Raw genomic sequence first — 22,992 nt, 5'->3', positions numbered from 1 at the left:
AATCCATTGAAATGGCAAGGCATAAAGCTAGAAGATTTTGATATTAATGATTGAAAGGAACTTGACGAGCTATGTAAGTCCACAATTAATTTTGTCTTTGTCTAAGCAAGTCTACTTTAATGTCATCCCGGTGGTGCATTGCACTTATGGGAAAAGATATATGATCTTTATGATGGGCAAAGCTTAGCTTCATAATTATACTAGCTTAAGAAGCTTGTGGACCTTCATAAGACAAAAGGAACTATGAAAGTGTGCAATGAAAGAGAAACACAAACATAGAGAGAGAGAGAGAGAGAGAGAGAGAGAGAGAGAGAGAGAGAGAGAGAGAGAGAGAGAGAGAGAGAGAGAGAGAGAGAGAGAGAGAGAGAGAGAGAGAGAGAGAGAGAGAGAGAGGAAGCTGAGGATGAAGAAAGAATGATAATATAATGGTGATGGACTAATCAATCCCTGCATATAGCCCAAAGTGTTAGTGAGGACACTAGATCGATGGTAGTACCAAGCATGGAGAGTTAAAGTGTCAGAGTGTGTACTTGCAAAGGGAAGATCAAAGACTAAAGAGTGGGTGTGTTTGCCATGTGAGGGGGCTGGCTATAAATAGCCAAATCACCAAAAAACTAGCCAACTACTCTTGTAGGGGCCATAAATCTTTGCCTTTTGAGTTCCCAATAGCCAGTTGTTGTGACCATAACAACAAACATACTCACCAAGCAGCTTGCTTTTTTACAAAACCCTAAAAATCAAGGCTATCTTTTGTTACAACAATCATCAAGTAGTGTGACTAAAGCTATGTGCAAAGAATTTGGAGCTTCAAACTTGATTGATTTATTGCTTTTTATCAATAGCTAACCATAACTATTAAAAAGATAACCATGATTACTTAAGGGATGACCACAACTTCACCTTAGATAAGCTAGACCAAAAAGAAATTGTGTTGCATTTCCATATAGGTTGTAGAACATGGTGGCCATGATTGATTTTACAATTGCCAAGAATCACAAATAATAGTTTCTCTTTGAATTTATTTCCTGAGAGTGACCTCAATTGTCTAAGAGTGATCACAATTGCAAAGGATACACATAAACTACATACATGAGTAATCAAACAACTACTAGGTATAAAAAATAACAATAATTATTGAACACAACTATTTGTGTTATTGCATGTCACTGAGAAAATCAAAGTCTATACCACAATTATGCATAACAAGTCATCATTACTTAACCATAACCTATTGATGAGACATTGAGTGTAGCATATCCTACCTATAAAACTTAGGTGAGCTTGAAGGAATAGATTTTGGAAGAGAATAAGTAACTTAAGAGCAAAGGAATTCATCTCCCAACAAATGAGGAGAAGAAGAAAAAGGAATGGAATCCACAGTTGAAGGAGGAGCTCCATAGCATAAGGCACCAAAATCACAAGCTTATGTCCCACATCTACTCTTGATGATCGATTTGCCTTAGAAGCTTGATGTTTGGACATTCTCTATCTTCTCTCTAACTCTTGGCCACAGCTTCTTCTCTCCATCTAATTAAGGAGCAATACTTATTTGGATCTCAACCATCTCCACAACTTTTCATACCACAACCATATCCATAGCAACATGGAGGGGGTTAGAAGAGAGCATTTGCAAAAGAGCAAATAAAAATTTTGAAGAGATAGCCTCTAAAGCCTTGTTTTTTCATCTCCACAAACCCTAAAACCAACACAAACAACTTTAGGGTGAACATGACTGCATAGGGTGGGTGCTTTTTGACTACTATTACATAAGCTCGGACCATGATTGAGTGAACTTGGTGACCATGATTGTAACCCAATGACCACAAATAGTGTTGAGTGCTACATTACCCACTACTACTACCACATCATCACCACCACTATGATTGCACATCATCACCACCACCACTACTACTACCACGTCACTAGATGACTACTTGACCATTGTTGCTTGGAGTCATCCTAACCATGATTGAGTGACCATGATTGGATTGATTACCCGTGACTCATTGCCAACAACTTGACCATTTGACCTACGCTACTACTACCACATCATTAACACCGCCATTAGAGAGAATGTTGCTATATAATTCACCATGCATAAGGACAAGAGTTTTGATGTACAACCCCAAAATGGTTAATTTTGACCTTGTTTCTTGTTGATGGGCATGGCAAATGCTAATCTCATGGTGAAAAGTAGATGCACTACAATTGGAATGAACACAATTCTTTGAATGAACGTATTTACACTAATGTTAGTACCTATTATCATCTCTACATCTATTATAATAACCTTCCTATCGAGCCCCTTATATGTAATCTTTCATAATTCTTTTGATGGGTTCAAATTGTGGAGCACGACAATAGAGGCATTCAAATTTAACCTTAAATAAATGAAGAAAAAGCCACATCCAAATATCAAGGAATTTAGGTGCTTTTATACTATAAAGAGGTGAAGTTCATTTTCCTAAGTAATACTATTTGCATTGAAATATTGCCTTAATGCTCCTAGTATCATTTTCAAAGCAATTCCATTTTATGTATTGACTTCAATGTTTAGAGGAGCAATAATTGCTCCCTTATTGAAGAATGTTAAGCACATCACACTATATAGAAGTGGACAGAACCTCCATGTAGCACCATTTCAAATGGGAAACTTCATCTATCACTGTCGCCATTAACAAATGCGCCATCCCCAACACCTTGAATCCATTTGACAATATCAACCTCAATGGACCTTTGTCTAGCTGGTCTACTTCAAAAGATAATGTGCTTAGATACTTTAGAGAAGTAGAGAACCACATTTGCAATGTCCTTGCATGCACCTTTTAAGACATATATGAGAAATTTTCTTAAATTCATCATAAAATTTAGGGATCTTTAAACATGTGGGATTGAACATGCAAACTAGGCCTCCTTCTTAGCCCTTCATGTGGGCTTCCCCTTAGGGATGCAATGCCCTCTTGCAATTAGGTACTCTCTTGAATACCTCTGCATAACTATAGGTATGCCTCTATCCCATCATGCTTTCTCTTCTCCCCATGCCTTGTCATCACCTTTAATCCCCTTGCATCTAATCACCTTTTTGGGTGGATCAACCCTCAAACATGCCTATGAATGCTATCGTAGGGCTCTTCATCTTACCTCTTAAGGAGATTTGAGGGAGGATCTTATTATCAATGCTCCTACAACACAAGGCCTTCCCTCTTTTCAAATAAATGGCCTTCATTGGTCTTTTCCTAGTATGTAAGGGAATCCCACATCTTTTAATGGTGTCGGCGAAAGCAACTACAACGAACATGGAATCGCTTTCGAAACATACCAAATCCTTGTGCCACAACAAGGGTGAGATCACCCTTCCACCAACATTGGACCCCACCCTAGCATGTCAAGATGCAATCCTGGAATAGTCTACTCGAATGACCTTCACATGAGAAGCTAAAGGGGTGCCAACGGGTTTACCACCCTACATATGGAGCCACTCAACCTGTGAAGGGCCTTCTTCGTGTAGAGATACAGATTCATAGCACTGCGAGAATAAGACCGTGAATGGATAAAGGTATCAAACTTATGATACCATTCCCTAGGTGCCTACTTAAGCACATAAAGACTATTTCTCAACTTGCTACCTAACCTTTTCCACAAAGCCCTTAGGATGTTGCATATACATGTCCTCATGCATGTCCCCATGTAGAAAACTTATCTTAACATCCATTTGACCCAGTCTAGATCTAATTGTGTAACCAAGGCCAAAACTAAGTGAAGCATAGTCATTTTGACCATGAGAGAGAAGATCTTATCAAAGTCAACTCCCTTTTCCTATTTAAGATCCTTCCCCCATGACATAATCCATAGAGGGATCATAATGGTCAAGAGGATGCAAGGCTCTAGGAGGGCATCACATAATTGGTTATGGAGCATGTGCATCATATCCTCTTTGTACAACATCAATATGATCTTGCATAATAGGTGGATCTTGGCCCACTAGAGCATCAACAACAACTACAAGTAGTCTAACGAGGGTTGCCTATACAATAATATGAGATTCCTCCTAAAAGATCACCATACACACCTCAATCACTTGCCTAGGTTTCTTATGCATCTTATCCTCATGGAACAAAACATCATGGTTATACATGACTTTTCTAGCATGCAAATCCCAAAGATAATAGTCCATCTTACCTACATCACCATATCCAAGAAGATGCATTTGACAGACTTTGGATCCAATTTGTTGCACTTGTCTTTGGGAATATGGCAAAAGGCCTTATATCCAAAGACTCTCAAGTGTGTATATGAAGAAGGTTTACTAGACCATACCTCCTTTGTAACTCCACCACCAAGAGTAGTGCATGGGAATTTGTTAATCAAATGAATTGTGGTAGTAACTACCTCACCCTGAAATATATGGGATAAGCTTGCATGAATAAGCATACCATGGATTCTCTCATGAATGGTCCTATTCATGCACTCACTAACACCATTTTGGGATAAGGTATAAGGAGCAATCAATTGATGCTTAATAGCCCAATCATCACACAACTGCTCAGAAGCACGGGATAAATACTCACCCCCATTAGTTGATCTTAGGTATTTCAACCTATGCCCTAACTTGTTCTCAACCAAAGCAATAAAGCGTTAAAAAGTAGCTAGAATATCTTATTTTTACTTTATGGGATAGGCCTAGAATTTATATGGAAATCACCAATGAATGTAACAAAATACTTAGCACCACTCAAAGACCGATAGGGCATGGAACTACAAACATTAGAATGAACAAGAGCTAATGGCTCACCCATGTGTGCAGAGCCAAACTTCTTATAAGCATGATGAGTTTGCCTACCATATAAGTAATGATCACAAGATTTGTAATGAGAATAGTCATTGGGTGGGAGATATTGCAAATGAGTCAAAACTTTCATTCCTTTAAATGACATGTGCATATGATGACGATGTCACAAAGATACATGCGGAAGATAAGTGATGGCCAATACATGATCAACAGATCTAGAAACAAGAAAGGGATAAAGGTGCAACTTTGGTACCTCTAATAAAAATGAGGTTTCCATGAGTAATCTTCCATGAAAAATCACCAAAAGAGACATGATAATGAGTATCATCCAACGATCCAACATAAATAGAGCTTTTCATCAAAGTCGAGACATGATGTTTATCATGCAAAACCAAAAAAGTACTGGTAGGAAACTACAAACAAATATCACTGATGCTAATGATGTCATGTACATGATCATCTCCTAGTTGTATAGAACATGAAATGGTACATTAGGTGTGAAGCCAATTGCAATGCGAGGTCACATGAAAGGAAGCCTTCGAATCCAATAATCAACACTAAGAGAATAAGGACTAACTATTAATCAACTGCGTGGCAGCAAGTAAAGAAGCAACCAATAATCTAGTCATTTGACTGGTACTCCAATGTGTTAATCTCTTCAAACTTGACAATGGATTTAGTGATGCACTGATCATTCGATGATTTATCCTTATCATGCATTTTTCCTTTGCCTTTATCACTTCTATCTTAGCACATCTTATGATACTACAACCATATGTATCCCTATTTCCTGCAATAATGGCATGTAAGTGAAGACTTAGGACCATGGGATTTACTGCGAGCCTACCCATGAGATCTAGACTTAGATATATTATGATGTGGCTCTCTACTACAACAGTCATTACGTTCTCTAATATCATGTTGGCCTTGAATTATGAGAGTATGAGATTTGCGGGCTGCGCCAACACTGTTTCAGTTAACATATTTAGTGAGTAAATCTCCCTTTATATTTGAGTATTTAAAGCCACCTTTAGGAGCATTAGTGCTTATGGTAGTACAAAATGTGTCCCAGGACTCAGGGAGAGTGACAAGCAAGAATATATACCTAATACTATCATCAAAGACAATCTTCTATGATGTAAATTGGTTGTAAATAGAATGGAACTCATTCAAATGAGTAGATATAGGAGTTTTTGTTAGCCTCTCTATGCTAGTTACGTCAGTCTGTGTCATCTGCTTGTTGTGAGCTCGTGTCAAAATCTGATGGAGACATAGGAGCTCTAGCAGTTTCGATGCATTTTCTTTATTTGTTGGTCTCTTATGTGCATTCCTAGGTCAGATACTGCTTTCCATAGTCTGCCTAACCTACTAGACATTGTCATTGTCATCTGGGAATTTTTCGAGGCCCCCTATTTTTTCTAGCATTTTTCCATTCAATGACTAGCATTAAATGCTAGTCAGCCAACATTTATGGCCCCTATAGGAGTAGGTCGGCTAGTTTTTTGGTGATTTGGCTATTTATAACTAGCCCCCCCACTTGGTAGACACACACACACACTTCAATCTTTAGTCTTCCCTTTGTAGGTGTACACTGTGACACTCCGAATCTCCGTGCTCGGTGCTTTTATCTCTGTGCTCAGTGATTTGGGCTACGTTTAGGGATCGATCAGTTCATCATCATTGTATTAGCATTCTTCTTTAGTCAGTGCAATATTCTTCCTTCATTTTAAAAAGAAAAGCAAGCCCTTATGTGGTTTATTCAAGCCTTTTGTGGTGGTTGCATACTCTAATATAGTTATACCTTCAAAATGAGTGTGTGGGAGTAGTCCTAGTGCCATACATGCACACATACTAAATTACTTGAACCGCATCCACATCTAACACTTCAACAATTTGCAAAAACAATCCCTAAACAAGTTAGAAAATTAAAAAAAAAAAGTCAGTAGCTTAAATTGATTCATTAAGTTAGTGGCATTAGTTCGTTAAGTGAGTAGCAATTTGGGTTAGCTAACTAAGTAAACTACTTATCACAACAACAACAATGATGATGACAACACATTAACCATTTGCTGACAGGTTGGGTTTACTTTTGCAAAAAGTAGCGGTTGTGATTTTTTGTGCATTTATGGTTTAATTCCAACTATTGATCCCGACTATGGGAGATAGTCTTAAGGGTTACCGTCTCGATGGTTAGTTTTTGCTGCCACCTCAATTCTTTACTTTGTTGGAGCCAAATCTCGTAAAGCAAGTGGCAATAATGATAGGTCGTGCAGAGGACCAATTGTGCATGGCCTTTAGCTATGCAGTATAGATGTTGTGTGTAGAAGTCGCGGTTTCACTGGAGTAGCTTGCACATGTATGAGATCGACGGAGATAGTGGCAATGTTAGTTTGTTTTGACAAGGAGTACTTGGGGAGAGTCCATTGAACTATATAGATGCCAGGAATATTCCGCTCCACGTCATCAAAGGATGAACCATGATGGCTGTGAGAAATTATGCGTGTACGGTGTCCTACCATCGGCAAAAAAATGCTCTTTTGGTTTGGGCGATACAGACCTTTGAACTTCCAATTATGATTGTAATGATGACGTGAGAGGAGAGGGTTGGAGGGAAAAGGAAATTCCCGCGCTTCTGTGTTGCCTGCAAACCCGGCTCAAACCCTAGAATCGCAGAGTCCGCCCGAGTACCCGTTTCCTCTCCTGCCTCATCATCGCCTTCAGACACCCTACCTTGCCCCCATCAGACATGCCGTCGCTCGTAGAAGGACCTCCTGAGCAGTCCTCCGGGGACTCCCCCGCGGTTCCACCCATGGCTGCTGAAGCCTCTGCCCCTGATGCTCCCCGCGAAGCAGCTGCAGGTGCGGAAGTGAATGGACCTAACGCAGGCGCAGACGTGGCAAATGGTGCGGACGGGTATGGACCGGAGGCAGGTGCAGCTGCTGGCGCAGATGAGGCAAATGAGGACGAAGAGCAAGGAGACGACGCTGGCAATGATGAAGAGGAAGATGAGGCTGATGGAAGTGAGGAGGGAGATGCAGAGGTGAAAGAAAATGCAGGGGACTCAAATGGGAACGGAGTTGAACCTTCAGACCTGGATTATGCGCAGAAATTGTTTGACAATGGATGCGAGTCTCTACGTGCCGACGATTTTGATCAAGCTGCAGATTTTCTCAGCCGGGCTTTGGAAATCAGGTGCTACAGGATAAGCCTAGCATGAAACCCTAGCTGTCATGCCAGAGTTTCTTATGCATTGCAAAATCTCGTGACACTGATGCATGTGCCTTTTGAAACAAGCTCAGGGTTGTGTGAATATGAAACGGCAAACAATGAATCTAATTGGCATGAAGCCTTAGCATTCTGGCATTCTTTGGAATATCTCTTGCTCTTGCAGAATCAGATGGCCAGGTAGTAAAAGTGAGATTGGGAACATAATTTGCATTTGTAGCACAAGAATTCTGGTTTTGTCCATCGTCTGAAAGGTGAAATGTGTTATTGTCTCTGTTGTTATGCACACAGCTTCATTGTGGATGGCCTTGGGCTCCTGATGCTTTTGCGTCTCATGAATCTGTTTTCTTTTAGCTACATTTGTATTTAAGTGTGTCACTGTTGTTTTGAGAAGATGTACATAAATGATATATGCGATGTAGCATCCAAGTAAGTGTTGTCTACGATGCTCTAGCTTGCCACAGATGCTTCTATGTATTGTTTTGTTCCTGTGTAGCATTGTATTGATGAATGCACTTATAGCAAGTTTCAATGTTGCAGAGCTCAACATTTTGGAGAGCTTGCAATTGAATGTGCTCCAACGTACTACAAGTATGGCATTGCTCTCCTGTACAAGGCACAAGGAGAGTCAGATGCTTTGAACGAGCCTACTTCCCTAAACGATCAGACAGAACAGCCCTCCAGTGGCACTGGTTGGTTATCATTCATCTTGGGAGGATCATCAATTTTCATGGGTGGCATTGTTGTTGTGGAATATTTTTTTGCCTAAGGAAGTAAACATAAAAACCACACATATATGCAGGCATTGTAATGCACTGAAGCCAGTTCTATTGGTTGACTGCATGTGCTCTGTGCATGGTACTTTCTTTTGCTTGGGGGGAGCCAGAAGTGCCATGGGGTTGGCCTCAAATATCCGAACGTTTTTCCTGTTTAATCTGCTTCTCTAGTTTTCATCTCAGTTACCTCCCCTTTTCTTGTGAAGCAGAACCTTCTGATGAGCCAGCTAAAGGCCACGAGGAGGAAGAGCAGGACATAGAGGAGGAAGAAGAGTCCGATTTAGATATGGCATGGAAAATGCTCGATATTGCCAGAGCTATCTATGAAAAGCAGCAATCTCATTCAATACAAGAAGTTGATGTTATCACTGCCTTGGCAGATGTAAGCCTTGAAAGAGGTACCTGTGAAATGACAAAAATGAGGTTGACTTGGTTGAACATACTGATATTGTCTGCTTGTCAGTGAGCTTGAGAGGTGAAATGACCAGAGTGAAGATGATTTGATTGTGCTTACTGATATTGTCCGCTTGTGTATGTCTCTTAAGCATGAGAGTTGATATGGCTAATTCACTGTTTTGCTTTCAGAGGATTTTGAAATGTGTTTCCGAGACTACACAAGAGCTCTAGAGATACTGGAGGGGCTTGTTGAATCTGACAGCCGGCGAATTGCTGAATTGTATGCCTCTTTTGCTGTAAACTGTAAACGACTAGCCTTAACTTGCAAGTATCTCAACTAATAGCTGTATCTATCCTTTTATCAATCAGTTTGTATTGTCCCTTTTGGCGCTTTTCAGATGCTTCAAACTTAGCTTGGCTCAACAGCTTGGCTATAAACCAAAAGAGGCTCTGAGATACTGCCAACAAGCTGTGTCTGTTTGTGAAACTCGATTACGGAGGCTGAGGAGTGAGGTAGCAGTTGCTAAAGGTTCTACAGACTCCAAGGGGAAGTCTATTCTAGATGAAAGCTCCAAAGGAGATTTATCTTCTGGCGAAGCACAGGATGCAGGTATACCTGAAACTGTAATGCAGGAATCCTCAGAACAAGAGGAAGAAATCAAAGAGATCGAGCAGTTGCTGGAAGATTTGAGAGAAAAGGTTGGTTCTTGTTTAGTCTTGGCAGGTTCTGATTCATCCATCGATTTATTTATCTCTGCTTTAATTTATGTATACTGGTTTGCTATTCTAAATGTTCACTGTCTTTTTTGATGCAGGTTGTGGAGCTGCAGGAGATGGCAGCAGCTCCTTCACTTCTTGAGACGTTGAAGGAGACTAATCCAGATGCTGTGAGTAGTATTCAACAAGTGTTTGGTGCAACAGCAAGAGTAGCAATGGAGAATATAGGTACTGGAAGTTCCTCTGTCACAGAAGCTTCTAGCAACGGCTTCGATGCTCCAATTGTGTCCGCTTCCACAACAGTGACTGATCTTGGTATAGTTGGCCGGGGTGTGAAGCGAGCCACACCTGTATGCGTGTCGAGTGCTGCAAATGGAACTAATGCATCAAAGAAGCGCTCTTTGGATGACATGATGACAAGAGGTGGTGTAGGTGAGACTGAAATTGGCTTTGGTGCCAGTTCTCATGCAGGGGGAATGTCTTCTAACAATTAGCTCCTGTAAAGGCACTAACAAATGCAGCAATGTGTTGGGAGCTGCACTTTGAGGTACAGTTGGACCAGATTTCCTGGTGGTCACCTTTTTTGTGAGGCTCTGCCTGAGGTGAGGCTTGTGATGACAAGTTATCTTACCTTGATGACAAGTTATGCTACCTTTGTAGGCAGGTATGTTCTGTGAAAGCTTCAAGACTGGCTTTTTCAGGATGATGTGTGTAGGATATGGCAGGCAGATTAGGTATATCTACAAGCTTGTGTCCTATTCTTGGGTTAGTCGCTTCAGAACTTCAAGTTATTAATCCTATACGCATGTTCTCAATGAACTAAATCAGTATTGAGAGTTAGAGCTATCAGAATCAATAGTTACTTGGTCCAAAGAGCTCCTATATCCAACATGTTAATGGAGGAGCCAGTAATGAGACTACCAGCCAATGCAATGATTATTATTTTGAGGATTTTGTTCGAATTATGCAAATGTGAGTGGCAAATGTTGATGAATGAAAATTAATGTGGCTGCTCCAGACCGAAACAATGCTGCAGTAGGTAAGTATATGTCCTGGTTCGAGTAGCTGGTGTAGTAATTGATTACTGACCACTATGTGCAGTCCGCAAATGTGCGAGAGTAAACTAGTTAAAAGATGAACTAGACAAAAAGCTTACATTTGAGAGAGATTGTCTAGTGTTTACTCAAGAACTCGGCTAGGCAAGCATGTGAACGGATAGGATAAACTTGTAGAAGAGTTGAAAGTGACGGGTATCAAAAATTGCTATTTAATGGGACTAAAGAAAACGGAAGTGGAATGTAGACGTTCACCCAAACTATGAGTCTCACTTAGTTGAGCGAAACAGCCCTAATTCATCAACCTATTAACCTCTGGGTAGATTGTGCTAGCATTAGGTTGCAGCAAAGCACTTATTGGAGTTGATTTAAAACACTTGTTGGGAGTTGATTTTGAAACCGTCCTTTAGAATATGGACACATAGTGTGGTCATTGAAATCTGCTTAGACAAGACAAGGTAGCGCACTTTGGTTAAAGTTTAATCCATGTCCTTGGCCTGAGATAGCAGCAGAGGTTGGCAATTATTTTCTATTTGCAGAACGTTTTGTAATCCCAATGCCTTTTAGGATTGTGGACTTTTAATACGTGCAATTTTTTGCAAAATCTTCTCGTGAAGGGTGGACTTTCCTTGTGTCTTTTAGCATTCCCCAATTCTTGTATCATGCTTGGTACTTGAGCAAAGCTTAAAAATATAATCTGTGTGGTTCCACTAATAAAGAAAGTGGATGCACGAGCAAATGTGAATCTTGCATGTTGTATGTCTGCACTTGAGTAAGCATTTGCATGAATTGGGTTGTCTTATGGGGTAAGCTTTCTTTCAATTGGGTGGATACAAGCTACCTTCACCCTTTAGGGTAAGGTTTGTTGTGATGATCATGTGATGCATTGATTTGCTTAGTTGGGGTCTTGCTACTTGTGATTCCTGTTGAACTATTGATTGTAGTTGTGGCTTGTCCTTTTGACTCGTAAGTTGTGTGCGGTACACAGCCTGTGTTTGGAGCATTTGATAACACTCATTTTCAAGGTTTTACTTCAAATTACTCGGGGGTTTCGTTTTGATCTCACAACAAATTGTGTGGTAGGCTAATTTCTTGTTCCAACTCTCTCCTCATCCTTTGCTTTTGTACAGGCGCCTCTCTCTCTCTCTCTCTCGATGTGCCAGCTTATCCTACTCTAGTGGTTGCACTCTTCCTCAATACTTCTAGCAGTATCAACAAAAATAAACACCAAGTGATAACTTCAAGGCACCAATGAGCGCTTGCACCACAAGAGCACCATGATAGCCTAGGTACATGGCTTCTTAAAGAAACCAAGCATATGCACAATGTACAATGATACTTGCATGATGATGCTTGTACAGTTTGTACTCGTAGAACTAGAGGTCTTTGTTGTAGAGTTGCCAGGTGGGGAGAGAGATTGGGCTTGCAACAAGCTTCTTATTTATAGATGTCTACACATAAAAGGCACTATCTTGATTGTACATACATGCTCTATCAAGGTTGATGAGATTCATTCATTGAATTATCTATTCACAAGGTTGCTGTGCACTTTGTTTATTTACATACATGCATTGGGTTGTTTACCAATACTTGGGTAGATACTGATAGGAAAAGTTAGGGTTGTCTTGAGCTCTCCTACAGTGCCTTGAGTTAGTTATCACGAATAACAAGTTCAAGTATGTGACGACAAACTCTAGCATAATTCATTCATCAAAGGGACTCACAATGTGTAGCTCTTCATGAGGCTTTTTTTTTTACAAATGCAGCCATATATTGCTTTTTTATTATCTTTTTCTCGTTAATCTTGGTATAAACATCAAAATAAAATAATAAAGCGCCACCAATAATGTGCCTCCAACTAATTTCAAAATATTTCATTTTTTCCTGTTCCAGGGAAGATTATTGTAAAATGGACCCATTGCACAAACACATCTGAAATAAATGGGACTCTTCCTCACAAAATTCAACGTGCACACGATTAAGACTCGGAGACAGATTATCCTTACCAGATCTACTTACACACTTTACTACATACAAACTTTGGACTTCCAATGGGAAGTTACAGAAAGACAGCGGGAGACTCCAAGCCACCGTAAGTCAGGGAAGGGCACACACATATATATATATATATATATATATATATATATATATATATATATATATATATATATATATATATATATATATATATATATATATATATATATATGATTTGAATGATTTTGTCCTTCGTGTTCATCCTCTTTTCATTCTTTTAACGATTAGTTGTAAAGATTATTTTTAATGAATAGTTTACTAAAATGAATCAAACATGATTTGTCAATCTTCGTCTTTCCTTCGTATAATTAGTTTCTTACAAGTTAAAATGAATAGTTTAGTCAATTACATTAGATTTTGTCATATTATTTTAAACCATTAGTTTTAAGGATTAGATTAGATTATTATAAATAGTAAATATATTAGTCCATGTTTTGTTTCATGCATCTCGTCGGCCTGCTCAATTCATATTCTTCATAGGTCATGCGAATCATTCGTCAATAGAGATTCAAATCTCCAACATTTTAATCAACACATCCAATTCGTTGTCTCATTGGTCTTTGCGGATTGTGATTCATGAGTTAATTTGTCTCAATCATGTTAGTCAAAGTAAGTGCCAAGTTTTGACAATTAGTTTGTCTTAATCATGATGCTCAATGATAAAATTTCATATGCAATAGTTAGTTCATAAGCTATAATATGTTAGCGATGATGGAATAACAACCCTAAGGAATCGCTAGGGATTAATTTGTTCATAAGGTATCACAATTAGTGCTTGCGAAGGCTAATGACCTAGCCTAACTGAGTCGTAGCAAAGCACACCCTTAGCATTGCCTTTGATACCTGACATGCCACGATGTACCTGCCATAGCTAGACTTGATTGTCACTACATCAAAGCCACCACTAGGTTTAGCATCACCACTAGGCAAAGTTGCACAAAATGAAGACTTGGGTAGGCAAAGACAAACTGGCGAGTTGATGACTTGGGCAAGTTGAGTTCGAGTATAGGGCTTGCAAAATATGAGTTGAGAGAGCTAATGGAGCTTCGAAGCTAACGAGGGGCTTAGACGCTGCTAGAGGCAAATAAAATAAAAATTTGAGAGAGAGAGAGAGAGAGAGAGAGAGAGAGAGAGAGAGAGAGAGAGAGAGAGAGAGAGAGAGAGAGAGAGAGAGAGAGAGAGAGAGAGAGAGAGAGAGAGAGAGAGAGAGAGAGAGAGAGAGAGAGAGAGAGAGAGAGAGAGAGAGAGAGAGAGAGAGAGAGAGAGAGAGAGAGAGAGAGAGAGAGAGAGAGAGAGAGAGAGAGAGAGAGAGATTGTACAAGTTAATTTGTTAGACTTATATAGTATTAGTAATATTTGTATTAGTTAAAAGTTAATTATATATGCAATATTAATAGCTAGCGAGGGGCTCACGCGCTGCTAGAGGCTAAGAAAATAAAGATTTTAGTAAGTATGACAAGACTCGAGAGACAAAAGAGAAAAAGAGAGACAGAGATAGAGATTGTACAAGTTAATTTGTTAGACTTATGTAGTATCAGGAGCATTTGTATTAGTGAAACATTAATTATAGATGCAATATTAATAGCTAGTGAGGGGCTCACGTGTCGTTAGAGGCTAAGAAAATAAAGATTTTAGTAAGTACGACAACGCCGGAGAGACAAAAGAGAAAAAGAGAGACAGAGATAGAGATTGTACAAGTTAATTTGTTAGACTTCTGTAGTATTTGTAGTAGTTAAAAGTTAATTATTAGATGCAGTATTAAGTATGACAAGATGAGAGAGAGAGAGAGAGAGAGAGAGAGAGAGAGAGAGAGAGAGAGAGAGAGAGAGAGAGAGAGAGAGAGAGAGAGAGAGAGAGAGAGAGAGAGAGAGAGAGAGAGAGAGAGAGAGAGAGAGAGAGAGAGAGAGAGAGAGAGAGAGAGAGAGAGATTGTACAAGTTAATTTGTTAGACTTATGTAGTATTAGTAGTAGTTAAAAGTAAATTATTAGATGTAGTATTAATAGTTAGACTTATGTTAACTACACTTATTAGTAGTATTAGTAGTAGTTAAATAGTTAGAATCAATAGTATTTTTTTAAGTTAAAAGTTAATTACCGGTGACATGAAAGGAAAATAAAACGATCTTTTGAATGAATGCGAAAAACAAAAGCGTAACAATCATTTACTATAAAAAACGAAACTGTATTTCTTGAACAAACGGGGTATTTTGAATGGACGGGGGAATAGCACCTTCCCCCATAATTATTCAAATACGAAGAGACCCATGCCAACTCTTTGGCATGCTATATAGTATGTATTTTTAATTTGATTTATTTTTCAAAGTATTATTATTGTTTATTTATTTATTGATTTTATTTATTTGTTAGAATTACTATTAAGCAAAAAAAGTAGTATAGCATGTAGATTTCATGAACAAGTGTACTATAGTTGAATGACAAAAATGTATTGTTCTCATCAGCATTAATGGATGGAATGCAGAAACAAATTCACAAGGCATCCTTTAGGACTTCTAGAAAAAGAAAAACTATGACTTGTATAAAAGCATCATTAAGACCATTTGCTGCAACTTGGTATGACATAGAAAAATTCGAATCCTCTTGGGAAATAGTATGTGAAAGCATCATTGGAACACTAACAATGCGCACATCTTGTGGTATAGTCACAATGCAACATCATGCTATCATATTGCAAAAGAACGAACCATCTACATAGAAAATTCAAGTAACAATGGCTTTGTTAAGCACTATTCTCATCCTTGCATGCCATCAAAATGGAGTCAACATCATAATAACGAAATGGCGACCGTGCCTTATGAACAAAGATAGAAACAAATACGCGGTCTCATTGGTACCAGACTACACAAAACGAATTCTCAATGCAAAGCCATTACGACTTCAACTTTTGAGCATCATTGGTATATCTAGCTCGGTCCCCAAAACTACAACAATTGCTAATGGAACCCTGGACCGTTGATCTATTCTCGACAACCCTCTAATGTCTTGGAATCATGGATCGTCTTCACAACCATCTACTAGAATTGACGTGACTACATCTGATATTGCTGATGTGTTTGCTTTCAACATGCTACATAATCCACTAATCCAAAAGTACATGGCTATAGCAGAACATCCACATCCAAGAAAAGAGCTTTGCATCCTCAGTAGGCAATCCATCGAAAGGATTCTAGAGCTCCATTGTGAAAGCTGTCCATTCGACCCATGCTCCAATCAAAACACGATAATGAAATAGGTTATAGTTTGCTAAAAAATATAGTCCAGCCATGATAGAGCCGATCAACATGAGTTCGCATGCATCTTATTATGAAATAAAAACCATCTCATAGAAAGAACAACATTTAGGACGAATGGATTACCTGCAAGAAGTTTGCCTTGCCTAAATATCACCTTGGAAAATGCAGTGTTTCCATTCCTTTTCCCACTTGGCCATGGTGCCTATGATGGAAATATTTATCTTAGTGAATACATCAACATGCGTGTATCAATCTTGTTCTTTGTGTACACCTTACACATGCCTTACATCATCCTGATTCTATACCAGCTAAAATAGACTGTCTTGATTGCAAAAACAATACGAGCACGACTTTGCCTACAAAGGGACATCGACAACTATAAGCACATAAACAAGCACAGTTCCAATGAGAAGGTCATTAGGCACATCCTCTGCTACAGTATTTCCACATCAATACCAGGATCCCCATCTTGGCACTCGTGTAACTTGAAGGACCTTGTCACAATGGTCAACGTATGGGGCATGCCTCATTTCTTCCTTACATTCACTGCAGACGAGGTCACTAGTACAAGGTGGATCGAGATTGAAAAGTTGGAATGCATTGCAAAAGATTTCAATCTTGAATTCTCATGGAAAGATTGTCTCGTCGAGTGTGCTATCCTTTTCCACACCAAGTTCCACCTTTTCTTCAACTAGTACATCCTTGGCAGAGCTGCTTGCGTAGGGCATGTTCAACACGATGTCATTAGATACGAGATCCAACATAGGGGCTCCTTACATGCACATGTGATACTATGGTTACATGAGGCATACATTGCAAATATGACAAATGAGATATGCGCATACATTCTAACCAACGATGAACGGTGTAGTTTGACAAGAAAACTAAGAGCCCTCATCATGGCAAAGCAAATTCATAGGTACTGTCATGCTTGCTACATAGGCAAAAGTAACGGCCACGAAAAATATAAGTTACGGATTTCCATACGCCTCACATGACAATCCAGAACAAATACTAGACCTTGAAACTCAACAATACATCTACTACAGTCTTGGAGATGAGCATGGAAATATTGTGGCATATTACCCAACGCTACTACTCCTTTGAGGAGCTCACATGAATATTCAACAAGTAATAAACTCTTCCATCTCTTACTACCTGCTCAAGTATGTAATGAAGGCAGAGCTGATTGGAAAGTTAAACGTCCAGACAGAAGGTGTGAAAAGAATAGTGCTACAAGATTTGGACTCAAACAAGCAAAAATTAATTTTTGCCACAATATTGTGCAAGCCAGTGTCACCCACCAAAGCAACGTTAAATTGCATGCAAATCTCGATAGTCACACGAAGCGAGTCCGTCGAGTACATCGATAGCTCCCCTACACAAATATGACAACGGAAGCTCACAAGGACATGAAATATCATCATGTACCCCATAGACCTTTATTGTGTGTGACCATCAAGCTTATAGCATGTAGCATTCTATCACTACAACAAAAACTATAACATCACCAAGACCTTGAATGCATTTGATCACGAACCCAATCTCTGCGATGCTTATGGAAATATCGTGGACCAACATACGAGACTGGTACTGTTCACAAATTTTCACCCAGGTCACCAAATTGAACGTTTCTTCTTTAACACGTTACTGCAACGAACAATCTTCAGGTTGTTAGAGACCGGACTAATAAGCATCGAGAACTCAACACAATCATACTACATCGAGTGCCAACTATGTGGACTCATGTCTAATGAGGAAGACCTCGAAATGTTCATCATTGACTACATGCAAAGAAACTTGCTTGGACCAAACCCACCGATTGATGAATGTGATCATTCAAAAGATCCCTTTTATCAAAGACAACCCATCTACATTCACAATACCTCCATTAGCTTGATTGCAAAAGTAGTGTTGCATCAATAAGGATAAATATGTTATAGCTCATGAAAGAGTTCCGAACAATTCCTAACAATACTGTAGCAATAGAACAAGAAGCTTTCTACAACCACCTCATCCATGCGAATACGGCTTACACATCCTAAGTGGCACACCATGTAGTGAAAAGAGCTTCCTCATATGTTAGTACAATTACAACCTCATTGCCAAGAATAAGACCGTATTGTTGACAACAAGCACAAGAGTAGCTGTAACTAGACTATGCAGCCTATCTACCACAGTAATCCACTATCAGTTCAAGATACCAATATGTGCACATCAATATCCAATACAGTTGCAAGAGATGGATGAACGCTACATAGCGATAAGAGAAGTTGACGCAATCATCATTTATGAGATGTCCATGTTAACAAGGACAACGTTCGATATAATAGTGCATGTTTGCCAAGGCTCACTGCTCAGTCCATTCGACAAAGAAGCTTGTGATACTATTTGGCAAACTTGGACAGTTACCCCCTATCTGCAACCATCAAGCCGAGCTCTGTGAACAATGTCACATCACCTCCTCATTGTATTGGACACATGAAAAGCAACACAATGTGCAAACCTCAGTTTGCCATGCACTCACGACCTGCCATTCCTATAGTTCCTACAAGTGATCAGGCATCGTTGCCCAATAAAGCAAAAGATACATGAATGCTTACATCAATGCATGATCAACGAGAAGGATGTCCTAGATTTTGTCGACCAAAAAACAACAATCATAGGCACACATAAGGAAGATGTTCGCAACTACAAGAAGCAAATTCTACACAAATACTACATAGCCAAATATATCTAGACCGTCAAGGTCCAGACAAATGCAAGCAACAAGCCAACACTGCAGACCTGGCTACATGAGAAGAAATTCCACGAGATAGATGAGATAGAAATTGGTGCAATTGCAATGACAATTGAGAACATTGACCTCACCATAGGTGCAACAAACGGTGCAATGTGTAAGATCAAATGTATTAACACAACAAACTACAAAATGATATCAGGAATACATGTTACAATCCAGTCAACAAACCAACAGCTCACCTTGTGGCGCATCAAGCACCAATGCAAGAAGGTGCTGAATAGCAAGTAGTACCATAAATCCACGTTCTCTTTAACACTCACATACACGATCACCGGTCACAAATTCAAGGAGCCACAGTCACAAAAAGCACTTCTACACATTAGAAGCGTGTTCGTGCCCGGACTAGTTTGTGTAATGCTCTCTCGTGTAACAGAAAGAAGAAATTTGTATATCGTAGGCCTTCCATAATTCCATCACACAACAATCTCGTACACTTCTTGTAGCAAGTAATATAGCAATCTTCGAAACATTCTTTCAAACATTGTTTGTTAATATACTAATGTGTTTTTCAAATTTTCTTCTCCTACTAATAGATTTTTTAACACACTAATGTGCTTTACTCATTTTCACCTTTAAAAATACACATCACCCATCAAGGCAAAGATGACTCTGGATAAGGTATGCACAATCCAAATGAAACCTAGTATGTATTAATTTTTTTTTACTTTACCTGACCACATTGACCTATGTATGTAGAAATTTCAACTATACATACAAAACCACAGGAACACCCAACGCCATATCGATAACCGTCCTACAAACACACAAAATCACAGGTACAACGCATGTAGAGAATTCACATTGCCATCACAATGCTCCTCTTAAGACTTACATCATAAGCCAAGGTATTACCTAGGAAGACAATAACACACTTTTCAAGGAGAGGCTTCAGTACTTGAGCCATGAGCCTAGAAAAGTAAGTAGCTATGTTGGATGGCCCAAAAATGAAGCACCCCAAGCTCAATCAATCCATATAAAGTCTAAAATGTAGTCTTTGGAGTATCCTCTAGAGCAATTAGAATTTGGTGCTTCTCTATTCCTATTCTACCTGTTACCCGATTGCAGTCGTTTTTACATGGATTAGACTTCAATATCCAAGTGCAACTAAGTAGTGTTGCTTTTGTTGATATAGACATTGCTATTACACGAGCAGAGGAGGTAGAGTCTCACTTACAAGCAGCTACACATCTAGGGTAAAACTAAATTTGAGTCTAGGTCTTGGAAATAATTTAGCATTGACCAATGGAAGTTAAGATGTGACTAGTATACCTATGACCAATTCAAATGGAAGAGGAAGCGTAATGCAGAATGTGCCCATGTTGTGATGACTCCTCTTAATGTTGCTATGCAGATGGTTAGTCAAATGGTTCCACTAAATAATGGAAGCCAAATGATGAACCCTAATGTCATGCCAATTAATCAATGAGACAGTCGATCCCTAATTAGATCTCTAATCAGTTGGTTAGGCTAGCTGAATGACAAGTGGATGATCAAAGTTATGAGTCTAGTGTGTCAAATATTCTTGGCAAAGTTAAGGACATGATGTGGCATTATATACCGATATGATAACAGAAGAGTATAGACAAATAGCCTTACATATGAATTCCTAAAAGAAGTAGCAAAACTTGATAGGAAGTCGACGTCTTGAAGAGGGTGGTCCATCAAGATTTAGTTGTAATTGGTGTGGTGGTCAATACTTTTTGAGAAACTACCCTAATGCCAAAGTCTAGCCATCTAGCTAGTACTTTCTAGAGTAAGATTAGCTCACTTCAGCAACAAGAGAGTAAGCAGCCAGGTCCAATTAATCATCAAGCACAAGGAATACCACATTGTATTGTATCAAATCACCTGAGCAATTTAGTCAGCTCATGAGTGAGTCCAAGCATTGTAGACTATTTTAGGTAATTTTTATTGTGATCACTATGGTGATTTGGGCTATATATTGCCAACCGATTGCATATTTATGCTAGCTAACTTGTTATTTTGTTAGCACTATTTTATGCCTATATTTTTTGCTTTCTTCTCCATAGTCTATAGCATCATCATTATCCAATTGCAGATTCTTTGTGCAAGTCTTGTTGGACATTATTAAAAGCCATAAATAATACAAAGAATATTAAATCATGCAAGTATAATGTGGAGATGTTATGTTTCTCACTCACTATGAATCAAGTGCGACATGTCAACACCATTGAGGCTTCTAATTTACGAGCCATTACAAGAGGACAGAAAATCAAAGAAGACATTAGAGATAATGTAAAACTTGTTGAGGCAAGCCCTAAATAGGATAATAAGGGGATGCAAGTCCTTAATCTTGAGGTGGAAGCCAGTCCTCTAAAAGCTTCCATGGTGGCAAAGTTGACTCTAATAAGGAGCTGCCAAAGAAGAAGGTAAAAGCCAAGAAAGAGGCACTAAGAGAAAGAATGGTCTAGTGGGAGAAGAGAACCATTGCTAATTATCTTTGCGAGGTAAAGTTTAAGACAACCAGAAGGTTCCACTACCAAAGTCCACATAACTATTGCTAATGTGGAATGCATTTTGGACTTTAGGGTTATTAGTTTTGCAGGGCAGCCAAGTTATCAAGTATTATTTGGAAGGCCATGGATCTTGAAATTTGATTGTGAAGTTGATATACATGTTGGTCGTCTAATTTTTGGCAAAGGTGCCAGACACATAATAGTGGATGCATATCCTAAATCTCCTCAAAGCGAGAGAGTACCCTTATCTTCAGCAAAATTAGATACTTTAGAGGATCCTTCTAGTAGTGAGACTTCATCAAGAGAGGGATCCACAATAAAAGATGTCTAGTAGATGACTCTGAATGAGTTGATAGAAGCTCAAGTGAGAATTAGAGATGCGGATGTGATTGAGCTAGATCTTGGCACATTGGATGAGCCACGAATGATTAAATTGGGATCTATGCTTAGTCTAGAAGAGAGGAAGGACTGTGTATCCTTGATCCAAGAATTTTGTAATATTTTTGCTTGGAGCTATGATGAGTTGAGGGGTATTTTGCTCCTAGTCTGGCTATGCATAGTATTGCTTTGAAGGAAGGTAGCCATCTGATTCAACAAAAATTGAGACGTTTGCCTTTTGAGCTAAGGGATGGACTATTTGAGGAGCTATAAAAATTGCATAAGACTAGCTTGACATTTACTGTATGACACACGGAGTGGTGTTCACCAATAGTTATCAGGAAAAAGAAGAATAATCAAATCTAGCTTTACGTAGATTTTAGAGAGCTCAATAAAAAGATGGTTAAAGATTACTATCCACTGCCATTCATTGATCAGATTCTAGTTACTAGCGGTAGAGATATCTATTCGTTCACGGACTATGTTGGTTATAATCAAATGGTTATGGCAGAGAAAGACAAATTAAAAACAACACTTATCACTGTATTTGGTACCTTTGTGCATCTCATCTTATGGATTTTAGGCTATGCAATGTGTAGGGTCTTAGCAACGTATGGGTGATAACGCTTTTGGTGATATTTTCCCAGAGGAGCTGAAAATATTTATTGATGATCTAGGGGCAGCCACCACCACAAGAGAGAGACAATTGATTATTTTGAAAAAATGTTTCAAGTAATGTAGGGAGTTCTGCATTGTTCTCAATCTAAGGAAATGTCTCTTTGGAATTCCCTACAGATTGCTATTGGGCCATGTAGTTAGCTCAACTGGTATTGCGATCACGATCCTAAAAAGATAAAGGTTATCATCGCTATGAGTCTGCCACATACTCCTAAAGAAGTGCATAGCTTTCTATTGTTGGTTGGATATTATTGTCAATTTATTAATATAGTGATTGAGAAGACATTGCCATTGACAAATATATTATCCTTTAATTTTCTATTTATTTGGAGTGATTCATGTTAAGTATCCTTTGAGGATGTGAAGAAAGAATTGTAAAAAAATTGGTCTTGAAGGCACCTAAAAGGGAT

The 22,992-nt window shown here is 38.9% G+C and overlaps 1 protein-coding gene across 2 annotated transcripts; it reads left to right on the top strand.

Moving 5' to 3' along the window:
• The first annotated feature begins 7,369 nt into the window (after positions 1-7,369).
• On the top strand, positions 7,370-10,851 carry LOC148011929 (Tetratricopeptide repeat (TPR)-like superfamily protein). 2 transcript variants are annotated; one of them, XM_087670649.1, is made up of 6 exons: positions 7,370-7,981; positions 8,555-8,706; positions 9,000-9,188; positions 9,376-9,466; positions 9,585-9,885; positions 10,002-10,851. In XM_087670649.1, the coding sequence occupies exons 1-6, from the start codon at positions 7,536-7,538 to the stop codon at positions 10,395-10,397; spliced, it is 1,575 nt and encodes a 524-aa protein (XP_087526775.1). In that variant the 5' UTR covers positions 7,370-7,535; the 3' UTR covers positions 10,398-10,851. The 2 variants fall into 2 exon arrangements, with proteins under 2 accessions (XP_087526775.1, XP_087526776.1); XM_087670650.1 differs by lacking the exon at positions 7,370-7,981 and adding an exon at positions 8,008-8,194.
• Positions 10,852-22,992: the final 12,141 nt, after the last annotated feature.

The sequence above is a fragment of the Lygodium microphyllum genome, chromosome 28 (genome assembly GCF_053477565.2).
Source record: "Lygodium microphyllum isolate KBCC chromosome 28, Lygodium_microphyllum_v1.1.10, whole genome shotgun sequence".
Taxonomy (NCBI): domain Eukaryota; kingdom Viridiplantae; phylum Streptophyta; class Polypodiopsida; order Schizaeales; family Lygodiaceae; genus Lygodium; species Lygodium microphyllum.
Note: the sequence above shows the minus strand (reverse complement) of the source record. Positions and strands in the feature narration are given on the sequence as shown.

Bases quoted from the DNA above. Each gene is read 5' to 3' on its own strand.
- LOC148011929 (XM_087670649.1), top strand. From the start codon at position 7,536: ATGCCGTCGCTCGTAGAAGGACCTCCTGAGCAGTCCTCCGGGGACTCC. The intron at 8,707-8,999 runs GTTGGTTATCAT...CTTGTGAAGCAG, and splicing joins ACAGCCCTCCAGTGGCACTG to AACCTTCTGATGAGCCAGCT. The intron at 9,189-9,375 runs GTACCTGTGAAA...TTTTGCTTTCAG, and splicing joins AGATGTAAGCCTTGAAAGAG to AGGATTTTGAAATGTGTTTC.